At 30.9% G+C, this 14,415-nt stretch overlaps 1 protein-coding gene and 1 long non-coding RNA gene across 4 annotated transcripts in view; one reads left to right on the top strand and one right to left on the bottom strand.

Moving 5' to 3' along the window:
* LOC126882894 (arrestin domain-containing protein 3-like) overlaps window positions 1-14,415 on the top strand; it is a 42,265-nt gene that overhangs the window by 13,297 nt on the left and 14,553 nt on the right. For all 3 annotated transcript variants that reach the window (XM_050647962.1, XM_050647963.1, XM_050647964.1), the window contains 2 exons: window positions 8,240-8,422; window positions 14,077-14,265. In XM_050647962.1, the coding sequence (XP_050503919.1) occupies window positions 8,240-8,422; window positions 14,077-14,265 (372 nt within the window). The remainder of the gene's footprint in view (window positions 1-8,239; window positions 8,423-14,076; window positions 14,266-14,415) is intronic.
* LOC126882907 (uncharacterized) lies at window positions 2,296-4,326 on the bottom strand. The gene is made up of 2 exons (XR_007697425.1): window positions 3,893-4,326; window positions 2,296-2,898 (listed from the first exon to the last, which is right to left on the bottom strand). It is a non-coding gene; the product is annotated as an uncharacterized LOC126882907 (long non-coding RNA).

The raw sequence follows: 14,415 nt of genomic DNA, 5'->3' as shown, positions 1-14,415 counted from the left end.
TATTACTTTATTCTTGGTGGGGAGTAATGGGTACTAATGAAATATTATTCAAAGTATGTACATAGAGAAAACACTGGGAAATCTCCTTTATTTCTTACTGAGCAAATAAAACTCTGGTGCCTAAATCCACTAAAAATTTCTTACAATACTTTTCTTTTCTAGATGTCTACTTTCTTTTCATCTTTCTTATTTATTGTCCAATTGTCACAATCATACGAAGCCACTGGTCAAATGCCTGTTTCATATACCTACATATTTGAATTATAGCTGCCCTACATACATTTTTGACTTCAATCTTATACCATTGTTCTGCTTCCTGTTCTTCTTATTGTGCTGTCTTCTAACGAAGGTTGGCAATCACTTCTTTAAACAGTTCTCTATCTTTTGCAATATGAAATATCTGTTCAACGCTGAGGTTAGTGCAATCTCTGATATTCCTCAGCTATGCTTCCTTTTAGAAGTATGTTTTATATTTCTTCTTCCTTCTTCTATATTTATCAATTATTGTCACTCCCAAACACTTGAATTGAAATGCCAAATACTGGAATTTTCAATTCTGCACCTCGGAGGTAAACTACACTATGTTGACATGGTGTTATTTTAAACAAGTTCCTTTAATCCACTTATTTTATTAGTTGGATTATACAAATTGGTAATGTATTATCATTAAAATATGGTCATATTGACTTTCAACCAATTATGGGATATATCAGATCTTTATTAACATTCTAAGTGCTCTAAACTTTGTTGCAACACAGTTGCTCGAAATGACATAGTGTAGTTTACCTCAGAGGTCCAGAATTGTGTATCCCTTTGTTCCTGTTTTTAGTGTGACAAATTTATTCTATTTTATCTCTCCACACATTTCAATATATTTTGTTCTGGTTTCGTTTGTAGACATGCATTTTCTTTCTTCACCTTTCAAGTTCCTAACAAACTTCAGTTTTTTCTTATTAAGACAACAATGTCATCTGCATAAATAGTATGGGCCATTCCACGAACATACACCTGTTTTGGATTACTTCGACAACAAATATTTTACTGTGCAACATAAGAAGTACGAAAGTAAATGGCGCTAATAATTATTCCAATAAACAACAATGTAATTTGCAATTTACAATTTACTTTCGTTCTTCTTATTTTGTACAGTAAAATATTCGTTGTCGAAGTAATCCAAAACAGGCGTATGTTCGTGGAATAGGGTATATATTGCTGTTTACATGCATAATTAACTTTATAATTGGTAAGGAAAGGTTTAACACTTATTTAAAAGGAGGGAAACTCATACTCATTTATTTTAAAATAAAATATAAAAATACATATTGAGAAATAAAATAAAAAGAATGTAAGTATCTAACATAATACAAGGATTCAATAATATATTCTCAGAATAAATAAACAAATTCCAGTTGAATGTAGAACAAGAGAAAGACACAAAATTACTTTCCAGTTTAGCTCTTGGATCTGCTAATGAACTTGGATCAAATATTAAGATGTCTTGATAAGTGTTCTTGAAAAACAATATACATAATCTCCCTTCGAGAACCTGTACATTAGGAAAATGGGCAACCTCATAAAACTGGTTATATTCCTCTAAGTAGCATACAATATTTGTTGTTAAGTTAATGCTCTGATGAAATTCAATATTAAAACTCCATTGGATTTTAGATATAATTTTATCACGAATTTGTCCGGGCGATTTTCTTCTTCAACACAATCAATAAACTCTAAAAATTCTTCAACTTCTTCATACATTTTTTATTGTAATTAGAAAAACGAAAAATATGGATTGGAAGTCGAACTGAATTGGAAAAAATTAATATTCAATCGAGATTCAAACATAAACAAACAAAGTTAGGTTAGAAACGCATACTTAAGGTAGGTCTATCGACGACTTGAGACTCAGCTGTCATTAGTGTCATTTTTTGGCTCTTTAAGGCCCGGTTGTACAATCGAGGTTCAACTCCGGCTCAGCGCCATTACCGAGTTCAGGGCAAGAAGTGCGTTGTACATACAAAGTTTAAGCTTGAGCTCGGTTTAAGCCCGGGTTCAGCTGAGCGGTCGATGTTCGGCGGTTTAGCGCTGGTTCAAGCATTTTTAACCTCACATTTTTGTCATTTGTCAACGGAAATCATAATATTTACACCTTAAAAATGAACCTCATTGAAAATTTAACTAATAATGAAGATTTTCTGGAAATGGTAAATATTCTAGAAGGAAGGAGAACACAGAAACAGTGTAGGTCTAGAGAAAATCATTTTGAAAATGGAAGGATAATGCATTATGCATTGTTGCAAAGATTTTGGATATCTGTTCACTGTTCACTATTTGTATGAAACTAGTATTGCTCATAGAATAAAAAATCGAACAGATAGGTAAGAACGAGAACGAAAACAAGTGGCAAATTTGTTATTGACATTTCAAGAACCAAGCTGTATCTTCTAAGAACATTGTTTTTATTGCCTTAAATTAAGGTTTTGTGCAGTGAAGTGGGCCCATATCACTGGTTTTAAGCAACAGGCTCCTTTTTGCAACTTGTGAATGATTTTGAAGCAAATGTAGAAAACGATTTTGTTAATTTATTAAATTAGATGTACATAATTTATTAATAAATCTTAAATTAATTATATTTGTACCATGCTTATGTAGGTACATATTATCACTTTATTTAATAATAATTACAAACTAATTTACCTTCTAAAATTATTTAAATTACCTACCTACTTCCCTAGAATAAGGCAAATATTAACATTTTTGAGTGAATTTGAAATCATAGCTGTAAACAGTTAAATATTTATGAGAAGAGAATGTGAAGATTGAATTAGTATCTTCTTTGGTGATAGTGGTTACGGAGTCAAGAAAACCTGATAACACCCTTACGCAATCCTTCATCACAAGCTGAAATTTTATTTAATGAGGCACAATGAGAATGCAGAATGCATAGACACAGTTGAATGGGTCTACCGAATAACAATTGTTAAGTGCCATGTGATTCGTTTTTAAGAAATCGAACAAAAACTGTTAAAATTGGAATATTGGTAAATTTACACATTTAAGGGTTAGTTATTAATACAGTTTGTAAATAACTGTACTGTATTACTAATCCTTTTTAATGGCATGGACTATATGTCAATCAGCCAGTCAAAGCATGACGAATATATTAAGAAGAATATAGGTACATTTAAAGACCGTAAAGTCCATAAAATATCAATGACGAAGAAAAGTTAGTTCAGTTGAGATGTAATTTAAGTACTGAAATTAAACAGATGGTACTAAGCTGAAGTAATTAATTACTAATCCTTAAAATGTATAAATTTACCATTATTATAATTTTAACAGTTTTTGTTCGATTTCTTAAAAACGAATCACATGGCACTTTTATTCGGAAGGCCCATTCAATTGTAATTGGAACATCAATGATACACAATATTGCAATGCTTTTTAATAACCCTTTGCCCATACTACATAAAGAAGAAGAAGTAGCAATAACATTAGCCAAAATGTAGTAAATCTAACTGTCTATAGTCTAGAGAATCATGAGAAGTACAATTTGTCAAACGTAGGAGGAGGTTGAAAATCTTATGCATGAATACTTTGTTAATTTAGAAATTTAAACTAATACATACAACAACTATTAGATATTTATAAAAATTTCTTACTATCTGCTACAATCAATGGCTTTGATAAAATTCTTTAAAATTTTGGGGGTTATTTGTTTCATTCTATTTTGTACAATTCTGCTTTATTATTTGGCCAAAGATACCAATATTTCTTTTTGAGAGGTGAAATTGGAAGGCTTTTTTGCGTCCAGTGTAGAAAAAAACACTTATATAAAAACAGTTTTTTACAAAAAGAAAATAAACACATTGCAATATCCTAATACTTATAATACCTATTCAAATGGTCTGTTCACAAATTTAACGTAGGAAATTGATTAAACTGATAAACTAAACGATAGAAAATACCGATTAAACTAATAACAGTAATAAAAGAATTATATTGACAAAAACCAAATAATAATACATAAATGGCGGGAAAATTTATGTCGAGAATTGACGGGAATTGCTTTGAATACGCATGCCTTACGTTGCCAACCTTACCAAAATTTGTATGAACCTCGGCTTAACTGAACTCGGCATTGAACAACCCGAATGAAGTTAAACCGACGCTCAAAATTGAACCCGGTTCAACTAAGCCATAGCTTAAGCCGCCAATGTACAATCGGGCCTAAGACCGCATTTCACGTTGAGTACGGTTTATGAAACACAAATTTGTTCAAGGTCGACCTTAAGCATCGACGCTGACTTGAGTACCGACTATGAATACGGGCCTAAGAGAAGTCAACATAACTCAGAACACTCTGTAAATAGGTGTAGGGAAGTCTTATGAAACTATACCTTATTTTTTGCGAACAATTAAAAATGCAATAAAATACAGGGTGTTCCATAAGAAAAAATATAACTTTGATACGCCGCCATTTATTGGGACACCCTGTATATTTCAAAATAATTTTAAAATGTAGATTTTATTAACTTACAAACCACTAATTAAAATTTTTTTTCAAATCTTTTACCATTTCGCTGTAATCCTCCGTCGCGTTATTGGTGTCTCACCCTGTATAAACACATACATACATACACATATATAAACACACATACATATTTTTCTAATTAAAAAAAATCGTCCTTCTTCACGATTATATAGTGGATAAATTATTAATTTGGTAAAAGGTAATGTGTGCAATGTTTTGTTTTGTGTTATAAAATGGAATGATTTGCAGAATTGTTAACGAAGGCAATAGGTTTGTTCGTAGAACGATCAGCAACCGTTGCCAACCATCAGAGGCATGCGCGTTCGTAATCTGCGAACTCTAACTGTTAACTGCGCAGCGCCAACGGTTAACTGCGCATGCGTCTGATGGTTGGCAACGGTTGCTGATCGTTTGGATCGTACTACGAACAAACCTATTGTTAGCAATTTACAATTTCATTTTGCACCTCTTGGTGTGATTATATAAACAATACAGTATATTAAAATTTTTATTGAAAATTATACAGTTTAAATTAATCGGCAAGCAAATTTTGTTATTAATTACTTCACTATAAAATTTATCTGTGCTTTCACTATTTAATGGACAATCAAGTATAATGTGTGTTACGTCTCCCAGTTCACCACATAAGCATGAGGAATTATCAGCTAAACCAATTTTACATTTATAGCTTGGTGACATTGCATGATTTGTTCTTATTCTGTTAATAGTAATAATAAAATTCCTGTTGTTTTGGTTATGGAACCATCTTAGCCTTGGGATTTGAACTTGGTATGAATTTAATGTCATTATAACCCACTGATACAAACTTAACGGCGAACAAATTCAACAAATTTTTCCTCATATATTAGTTTTTTCGCTAACGTCAAGTTTGGCAGGACAGCGCTGTTGCCAAATATAAACACATATTTATTTACCAAAGCTGCCACAGTATACACTATTTCTCTTTGTCTTTAAGAGTGTGAAACTATCTTTACTATAAGTGTCAAACTGACATTGTCCGATATAAGGTTATGTAAGATGTTTGTTTATTTTTTTTCTTCTTCTTTTATGGCCTTTGTGAGCTGTGCCCATTTATCCAGCAACATTTCTTAAAATTAAACTTACCATACAACAAGACCAATCAAGGATAGGGCAGGGAAAGTGAAGTTGGTAAAAAAATAAACTGTTGTTAAAATATAGACTAAATAAATAAAATATAATTTGAAAACAATAAGTTGACATTATAGTTAACCTCCAATATTATGACAGACGTCAGTTACCATTTACCATCTGACCAAATATAATAGTGACGTTATATACAGGGTGTCCCGAAAAGATTGGTCATAAATTATACCACAGATTCTGGGGTAAAAAATATGATGATTGAACCTCACTTACCTATATACAATAGTGCACACAAAAAGAGTTACAGCCCTTTGAAGTTACAAAATGAAAATCGATTTTTTTTTCATATATCGAAAACTCCTAGAGGTTTTTTATTGATAATGGACATGAGGAATTTTTTTCGCAGTAACATCTTAAAAAAAAATTATAGTGAAATTTGTGCACCCCATAAAAATTTTATGGGGGTTTTGTTCCCTTAAACCCCCCAAGCTTTTATGTACGTTCCAATTAAATTATTATTGTGGCACCATTAGTTAAACACAATATTTTTAAAACTTTTTTGCCTCTTAGTACTTTTTTGATAAGCCAGTGTTTATCGAGATATTTTGAATATTTGTCGAATCCACCACATATTTGTATATGGTTAAGTATGATTATAGACACCTGTTAATAATCTGAAAATTTATTTATAACTTAAATTTTTTGGTATATTTTGAAAAAGAAGCCACATCTCGATAAAAGTTGACTTATCAAAAAAAGACTAAGAGGCAAAAAAGTTTTAAAAACACTGTGTGTAACTAATAGTACCACAATAATAGTTTAATTGGAACGTACACAAACATTTGGGGGGTTTAAAGGAACAAAACTGCCATAATTTTTTTATGTAAATATAGTAAAAAAGACGCCGCATCTCGATAAAAACTGGCTTATCGAAAAAATAATAAGAGGCAAAAAAGTTTTAAAAACGTTTTGTTCAACTAATGGTACCACAATAATTAATTAATTGGAACGTACACAAAAGTTTGGGGGGGTTTAAGGGAACAAAATCCCCATAAATTTTTTATGGGGTGGACAAATTTCACTATAATTTTCTTTTAAGGTGGTCCTGCCATAAGAATGATACATGTCCGTTTTCAATAAAAAATCTCTGAGAGTTTTCGATATATTGAAAAAAATCGATTTTCATTTTGTAACTTCAAAGAGCTGTAACTTTTTTTATGAGCACATTTGTACTAAGGTAAGTTAGGTTCAACCGAACTATTTTTGACCCCAGAATGTGTGGTATAATTTATGACCATTATTTTCGGGACACCCTGTATAATCGTCACTACTTCTAGCCAATAAAATGCCCGCTGGAATAGGAATGGCATGTCAAAAAAATCTGATTATTCCCTATATATTTTTTCAAATTTAGAATATGGCAACAAGGGGAAGATTACGTGCATTGCTTATTGTTTGACTTCTACTTTAATAATGTAATCTTTTATTATGCGTTTAAATTTTTCAAAAATACTAATTAGTTTTCTTAGGATTCGAAAAAATGAATCCATTTAAAAAGAATTGCAAGCAAATTTTGCGCCTACTCACTTAAGGTACTAGTACACGTTAGAAGGCCAAAAATAAGCATTTTTTAAGAAAGTCTTTCTCAGTCCGTTTATTTATGAACGTGAAACTTTTTAGATATTAATATTTAAGTCTTAAAGAGTACAATTTTTTTAAATTTATATGTTTGTTTATATTCATACTGTAGAGGGCGCCAAAGTCGAGGCCTCGAAAATAGCTATTTGTATAACAAGGGAGGAAAGTGCTACTTTTCCTCCCGAGAATGAAGTTTACTGCCCGACGCGTAGCGGAGGGCAGTAATCATTCAAGGGAGGAAAAGGCGCTTTACTCCCATGTTATACATATGGTTTTTCCACCTTCCTCAAATAACAAGTCATTTTTTCATTTTTCCTTCATTTATTTATGTAACTAACCAACAAAATTCATTAGAACTAAAATTAACAAGTAGGTATAATATAACTGTCAACTGTCAAATATAAGTCAAATTATTAATGTAAACATTGTTAAATCAGAATAACAATTTACTGTTTTTTACCATTCTGCAAAATACAGAGTGTTTTTAAATAAACGTTGAAATGTATAAATACTTACGTAATAGAAAATAGATATTGTACAGGGCGCCAATAAGTTATATTTCATGAATGAAATACCATGACGTCACTTTTACTTTTCCTCCCTAGGGAGGAAAAGTACAACTTTGCTCCCTACAATCAGGTCCGGAAAAGTATACTTTCGGTAGAGGTAGGTGGAAAAAGTTATTTCAATCGCGTACAGTTAATCTCAGGATTGGGATCTTTAAAAGCAAAAAAAGGAAAGTTTCTCACGTGACAGTTTACCACCGTTAGTAAAAATTCCTCAAAAAAGAAAAGTGACGGAAATTTGAAAGAAGTTTGTGAAAAAATCGCCGTTTTTTCTTCTGTTTTTCATGGTTAAATAATAATTTTTACGAACTGAAATATAAGATTCTCTTGATTTTGTTTTACAGCGAAATTATTATTTTAAAAATTTAAATGTTTTTAGCAACCCACAAACTATTCAGATGAGAAAACAATATGCTGCTTTTGTTGTGCGGAGGGTCCAATCAGCATGGACGTTTCTATTCCAAAAAGGACACTTGTACTAGGAGAAGTTTTGAATATTGCAGTTAGACTTTCTAATATGTCCAATACTAATGTAGAAGGACTGGAATTGAAACTAAAACAGGTAATTACGTTGTTAGTCCAGGGCGCATCTGTTTTGAGATGGACGTTGAGAGGTGACTCAAATTTTTTGCAGAAATTGCTTGCAAATAAATCAAATAATAATATTTAAGTTATCCTCCCACTCAAAATGGTCCGGAACATTGTTTAAATAATCAAAATGTCAAAATATGAAGGAAAAATTCAATTTTTTATTGGTTTTTTGATTATAACTTTAAAACTATTAATTTCTGAGAAAGGTTGTACCGACATAAAAGTTGCGTAATTAAATTTCCTACAATATAGAATTGGTCAAAAATTTAAAAAATAGTCACACTTGTTGCAAAATAGCAATAAGTGCGAAAAAAAACCATACAAAAACAAGTATTCGCATTTTACGTTTTTCAACCATTTATGCTACACTTAGGACCTTCATATTTTACCCAGAAAAACTTTATGATATAGTAAAACAACACTGTTAGGTCTGGATCCCGCGTATGAAAAAAAAGTTGATTAATAGCAAGCTGAAAATTTGTTAATAGCTTAAGGGTGTCTAGTCGGATAAACTTTGATATATGGGAACACTGGAACAGGGGCAGTTTTAATTGTGGAACAAGTTAAAAATTTGGAACGGTCAGACCACGAAAACGGCACATTTATTTTGTCCGAGAGAACAGTCTTAAACTCTCCGAACAGAGATTAAACTCTCATGCAAAAATCAGACTGCTATTTATATCCAAATGGTCGTTTTAATGAGTGGAACATGTAGAATATGTCAAATGACAGGAATTATGACAGGTGATAAATAACAGTCTGATTTTTGCATGAGAGTTTAATCTCTGGTAGGAGAGTTTAAGTCTATTCTGTCGGACAAAATAAATGTACCGTTTTCGTGGTGTGACCGTTCCAAATTTTTAACCTGTTCCACAATTAAAACTGCCCCTGTTTCAGTATTCCCATATATCAAAGTTTATCGGACTAGACACCCTTAAGCTATTAACAAATTTTCAGCTTGCTATTAATCAACTTTTTTTTCATACGCGGGATCCAGACCTATGTAAATTTCATTAAGATCGATTTAATAGATTTTGCAAAATAAATTTTGCAATCTAGCTTTCGCAAAAAAAAATCATTTTTTTTAAATGTTGCAGAACTGAAAATAAAGCAGATAGCAAGTTGAATTTTTTTGCTTATAGAAGTGTACTGTACCCTTTATTTGCAATTTGCAAAATTAAAATCGATTAATTATAACGGCGTCAGGAATTTTTTAAATAAACATTAATTTTTGTTGCTACGCGCAGGACAGCGGTGTTCGATTCACACAATTAGATTTCCACCAAAATGTCTTCCAATCTTTATCTAATATATTATTTTCTTACTCTATATTTTGTTGTATTTTAATATTTTAATTCCACAAAAATCAAACTTATTTTATTATTGTTTGTGAAATATTGTGTAAACAATTGCATATGTTTAAAAATAATAAACTTTTATTCTCTAAGTTAAAATATATGAACAAAGAAAGTTTTTGCTAAAAAAAGTGTTATTTCAAGGGATAGAGTATGTGTTTTTATTTTGCAATAAACAAATTTATTTATTTATATCGAAATGTAATAAAAATTAAAATGTATTAATCATTATCAAAGGTCATTGGAATGCCCAATCAGAGCAAACTATCCGTTGTCCTGCGCGTAGCACCAATAACTAATGTTTATTTAAAAAAATTCCTGACGCCGTGGTAGTTAATCAATTTTAGTTTTTCAAATTGCAAGTGAAAGGTACATTACATTTCTATACGCAAAAAAAATTTCAACTTGCTATTTGCTTTATTTTTAGTCCTGTAACATTTTGAAAAAAATGAATTTTTTTGCGAAAGCTGGATTGCAAAATTTATTTTGCAAAATCTATTGAACCGATCTTAATGAAATTTACAGTATTGTTTAACTGTATCATAAAGTTTTTCTGGGTGAAATATGAAGGTCCTAAATATAGCATAAATGGTTGAAAAACGTAAAATGCGAATACTTGTTTTTGTATGGTTTTTTCGCAATTAGTGCTATTTTGCAACAAGAGTGACTATTTTCTAAATTTTTAACCAATTCTATGTTGTAGGAAATTTAATTACGCAACTTTTATATTAGTACAACTTTTCTCGGAAATAAATACTTTTAAAGTTATAATCAAAAAACGAAGAAAAAAATCGAATTTTTCCTTCATTTTTTGACATTTTGATTATTTAAATAATGTTCCGGACCTTTTTGAGAGAGAGGATAACTCAAATATTATTATTTGAGTTATTTTCAAGCAATTTCTGCAATAAAATTTGAGTCGCCTCTCAGCGTCCAAATGTACTAATATTTTTACAGATGCGCCCGGTCTATGTTTACAATGTGTTATGTGTGTACGTATTTTTAAGTATTTTATATACGATTTTTTAGTAACAGTCATCATTCTCTTTGTCCTGATGCGGGGTTCGCTTCCCAAATTGCATTTCTCCATAAGTTTTAATCTTGTGTCATGTCATCAATAATTCTTCTTATTTATGCGTTTATAAACGCGACGGTTGACCGCATACTATAGTAGGGGTCACCAATTGGCGGTCAGCGGACCGTAAGCTAGTTTTGTGCGGACCGCAAATAAATTCAGAATAATATAGTGTTTTGCAATTATGAAAATGTTTGGCCATGTACTATGTTTGGCTCAACTTATGTGCTTTTATACACTCACCGGCACGAAAAACGGGTACCTCAAAAAATGGGTCATTTTTTATGTATCGTATCTCCTAAACCTGTTGTCCGATTTAAGTAATTTTTTTAATATTTTATAGCCTTATTCTGTAATAATATCGCTATAGGAAAATTGTTGCTAGACATTTAAATTTTCATTGTATACCGAGTGTACCAATCAAACTGGGTTTTTTCTCAATTTTTACAACACCCTCTGGAATATTCTAGCCTTTATAAAATATTAAAATTAATTCCCAACTATAGCCCCGGGGTTTCTTAACATTCTGTTTTTTATTCATTCGCTTATGTTGGATAATAAAAAAGTTAAGTGACTTTTTAACAACTAGCAATGTTCTTTATTAATACAGGGTGTTTCTAAATAAGCGCGACAAACTTTAAGGGGTAATTCTGCATGAAAAAATAATGACCGTTTGCTTTATAAACATATGTACGCCAATGCTTCGTTTCCGAGATACGGAATGTTGAATTTTTCTTACAAATTGACCATTTATTTATTTAGTGCAGTCACTGAAGGTTTTCGCCTCCGATTTCGTTGAACCTCCATTGATTTTCATGAAAATTGGTGAGTAGTTAGAGCTTACCTCAAGGAACAAAGGTGACATAATGCCAACTTGCGCTTTTATCCTGGGGGTCGATTCCACCCCTTCTCAGGGGTAAAAATTATTTTATTAAAAATAATACCATAAATCGATAGAGGGTCAAATTCTAAGCAAAATTTGTTATATAAAGTTATTAAAATAAATCAAAACTTTTTGGGTTATTAAACATCAAACATTTTCATTTTTCGTGAGAAAAATCCATGTTTTTAACCGATTTTTCATAAATAACTCAAAAACTATAAGTTTTTACAAAAAAGTTCTAATTACCAAAATTGAAGCTAATGAAAAACCAATAAACTCTTCGCTTAAAAACTAAACCAATGTTAATTGAAAGTGAGTTAGGGGTAATTGAATGTATATTTTTTTAGACGAGTACTCAAATCTAAGTATTCAAGCTTAAATAACGGGAAAACGATCCATTTTATAAAATATACGTGCAATGAACTTATCAAAGTAGTTCGAAATACCTATCAAATAAGCTCCAGGAGAAGTTAATAGCATCAAAGTTAAGAAAGTTATGATGAAAATAATAGAATCCTTTCGAATTTTTTAGGAAAAAGTGAAAAATAAAACATACGCCATTTCCACCAAAATTAAAATTTATAGTAATCCTTACTATAATTTCTTTATATTAGCATAAGTAATGATTTCAATAATTTTGACCGGTTTAGAATGCATATTTTTGAAAAAAGATATAATTTAAGGAAATCAGAATTTTTAAAATTATTGTAATTTTCATTTTCTTTTGATAATAACTCCAAAAATACTCAATATACGTAAGACAAGATATTTAACCAAATTTTAGTTTTTTCTGTACCAAATATTATACCGTTTTTACTATTTCCCTAAGGTAAAAAATAACAGATATAAACGTTTAAAACTTAAATTTTGCTGCGACAACCATGCAATCGGGACTATTTAACCTTTTATTTTTAAAAAAGTAAGAGGGCTAAAAGGATAAATTTAACTTGGTTTATTATCCCTTGAAATTAGCTTTCAAATGGTTTTTACGTGAACCTTATATCGTAAAAAGTGACGGAGTTATTAAAAAAAAAACACATTTTGGAAAAAATTTTAAAAGATAAATAATTTTGAAAAATTTTTGTTGCATAAACTTTTAACGCTATCAACTTGTTCGGGAACTCATTTGATAGATATTTTTAAGTACTTTAACAAATGTTTAATACTTTATGTAATAAAATGCATAATTTTCCCGTTATTTAAGATTGAATATTTGGTTTTGGGGACTCGCCGAAAAAAATATACATTCAATTACCTATAACTCACTTTAAATTAAAACTAAAATGTTTTCTTAGTAACTAGTTTATTTCATTTTTTATTAGCTTCAATTCTGGTAAGAATAACTTTTTTCTAAAAACTTACAGTTTTTGAGTTATTTATGAAAAATCGTTAAAAACATGGATTTTTATCACGAAAAATTAAAATCTTTGATGTTTAATAACTCAAAAAGTTTTGATTTATTTTAATAACTTTATATAACAAATTTTAATTATAATTTGTTCCTCTATCGAATTATGGTATTATTTTAATTAAAATAAGTTTCACCCCCGAGAAGGGGTAGCATCCACCCCCAGGACAAAAGCGCAAGTTAGCATCATGTCACCTTTGTTTCTTGAGGTATTCTCTAACTACTCACCAATTTTCATGAAAATCGATGCAGGTTCAACGAAATCGGAGGTAATAGCTCATATCCACCTTCAGTGACTCCACTAATTGCTCTAAAACCGGTTGAGGTATGCAAATTAAATTTGGTAGGTTTTAAGACAAAGTTATTGCGAAATTTTTGACGTACGACTAAAAATTTTATATTCACCATTGACGTGCATACGGGTCATACTACCCGGTCATGTTACCCGGACCAACTGACCTCACTGACCAACCTGGTCAGTTGGCCATTGAAATCCAATATGTGAGGTTTTCTCCAAAAAAATTCCAATTACGTGGGAAGAGTCCTGTGTTGCCCTGGGTAACATCCAGACATATCTTTAACATCACTTGAATTTTATATAAGTATGTAAAACAACATAATCGTTTACATTTAAAGGGTTTTTACCCAATACATTTTGGTGGCACAGGTATGCAATTTTTGGCTTTTAGAACACTGATGATAGATTTCTTAATCCGAAAACGTTGTGTATGATTGTGACCCTTATTTAGGGTATTTTAAAATATACCTTTTACAAAAAAACCTGGTATTTTTATCATATGTGTTTTGTGATTTCAAACATTTATGATATTTCTGTTGTTTTATTTGTTTCTGTTGTTCAATATCTTGGCAATACCTTAACTGTATTATGATATTTTGCTTCCAGTTAATTACCTGTAGGCAGACGGCATCTGCGGAAGTGAAAACAGTTGAGAACTTAGCCGCAGACATAAACGAAGTTGGAGTAGGAGCCCATGGAGAACATACGTTCACATTACCAGTGCAGTTACCAAGTAGTTTTTCGGTTCCGAACTTTACGCAATGCAAATTGTTTAAAGTAAACTATACGTACAAGGTAAGTTGGCATTCGCTAACATACAAGACCGTCATCATTTGAAATGTAGCGATGATGAACGCATATTTAGTCCAAAGAAATAAGGTTTTTGTCGGGACACTTGACCAGGTTGAAAATAGGTTGTTTGGCTACTATATACCTAATACATTG

Source organism: Diabrotica virgifera, chromosome 4, assembly GCF_917563875.1.
Source record: "Diabrotica virgifera virgifera chromosome 4, PGI_DIABVI_V3a".
Classification (NCBI taxonomy): Eukaryota; Metazoa; Arthropoda; class Insecta; order Coleoptera; family Chrysomelidae; genus Diabrotica; species Diabrotica virgifera.
The sequence above is the reverse complement of the archived record's forward strand: the minus strand, read 5'-3'. Positions and strand labels throughout refer to the sequence as shown.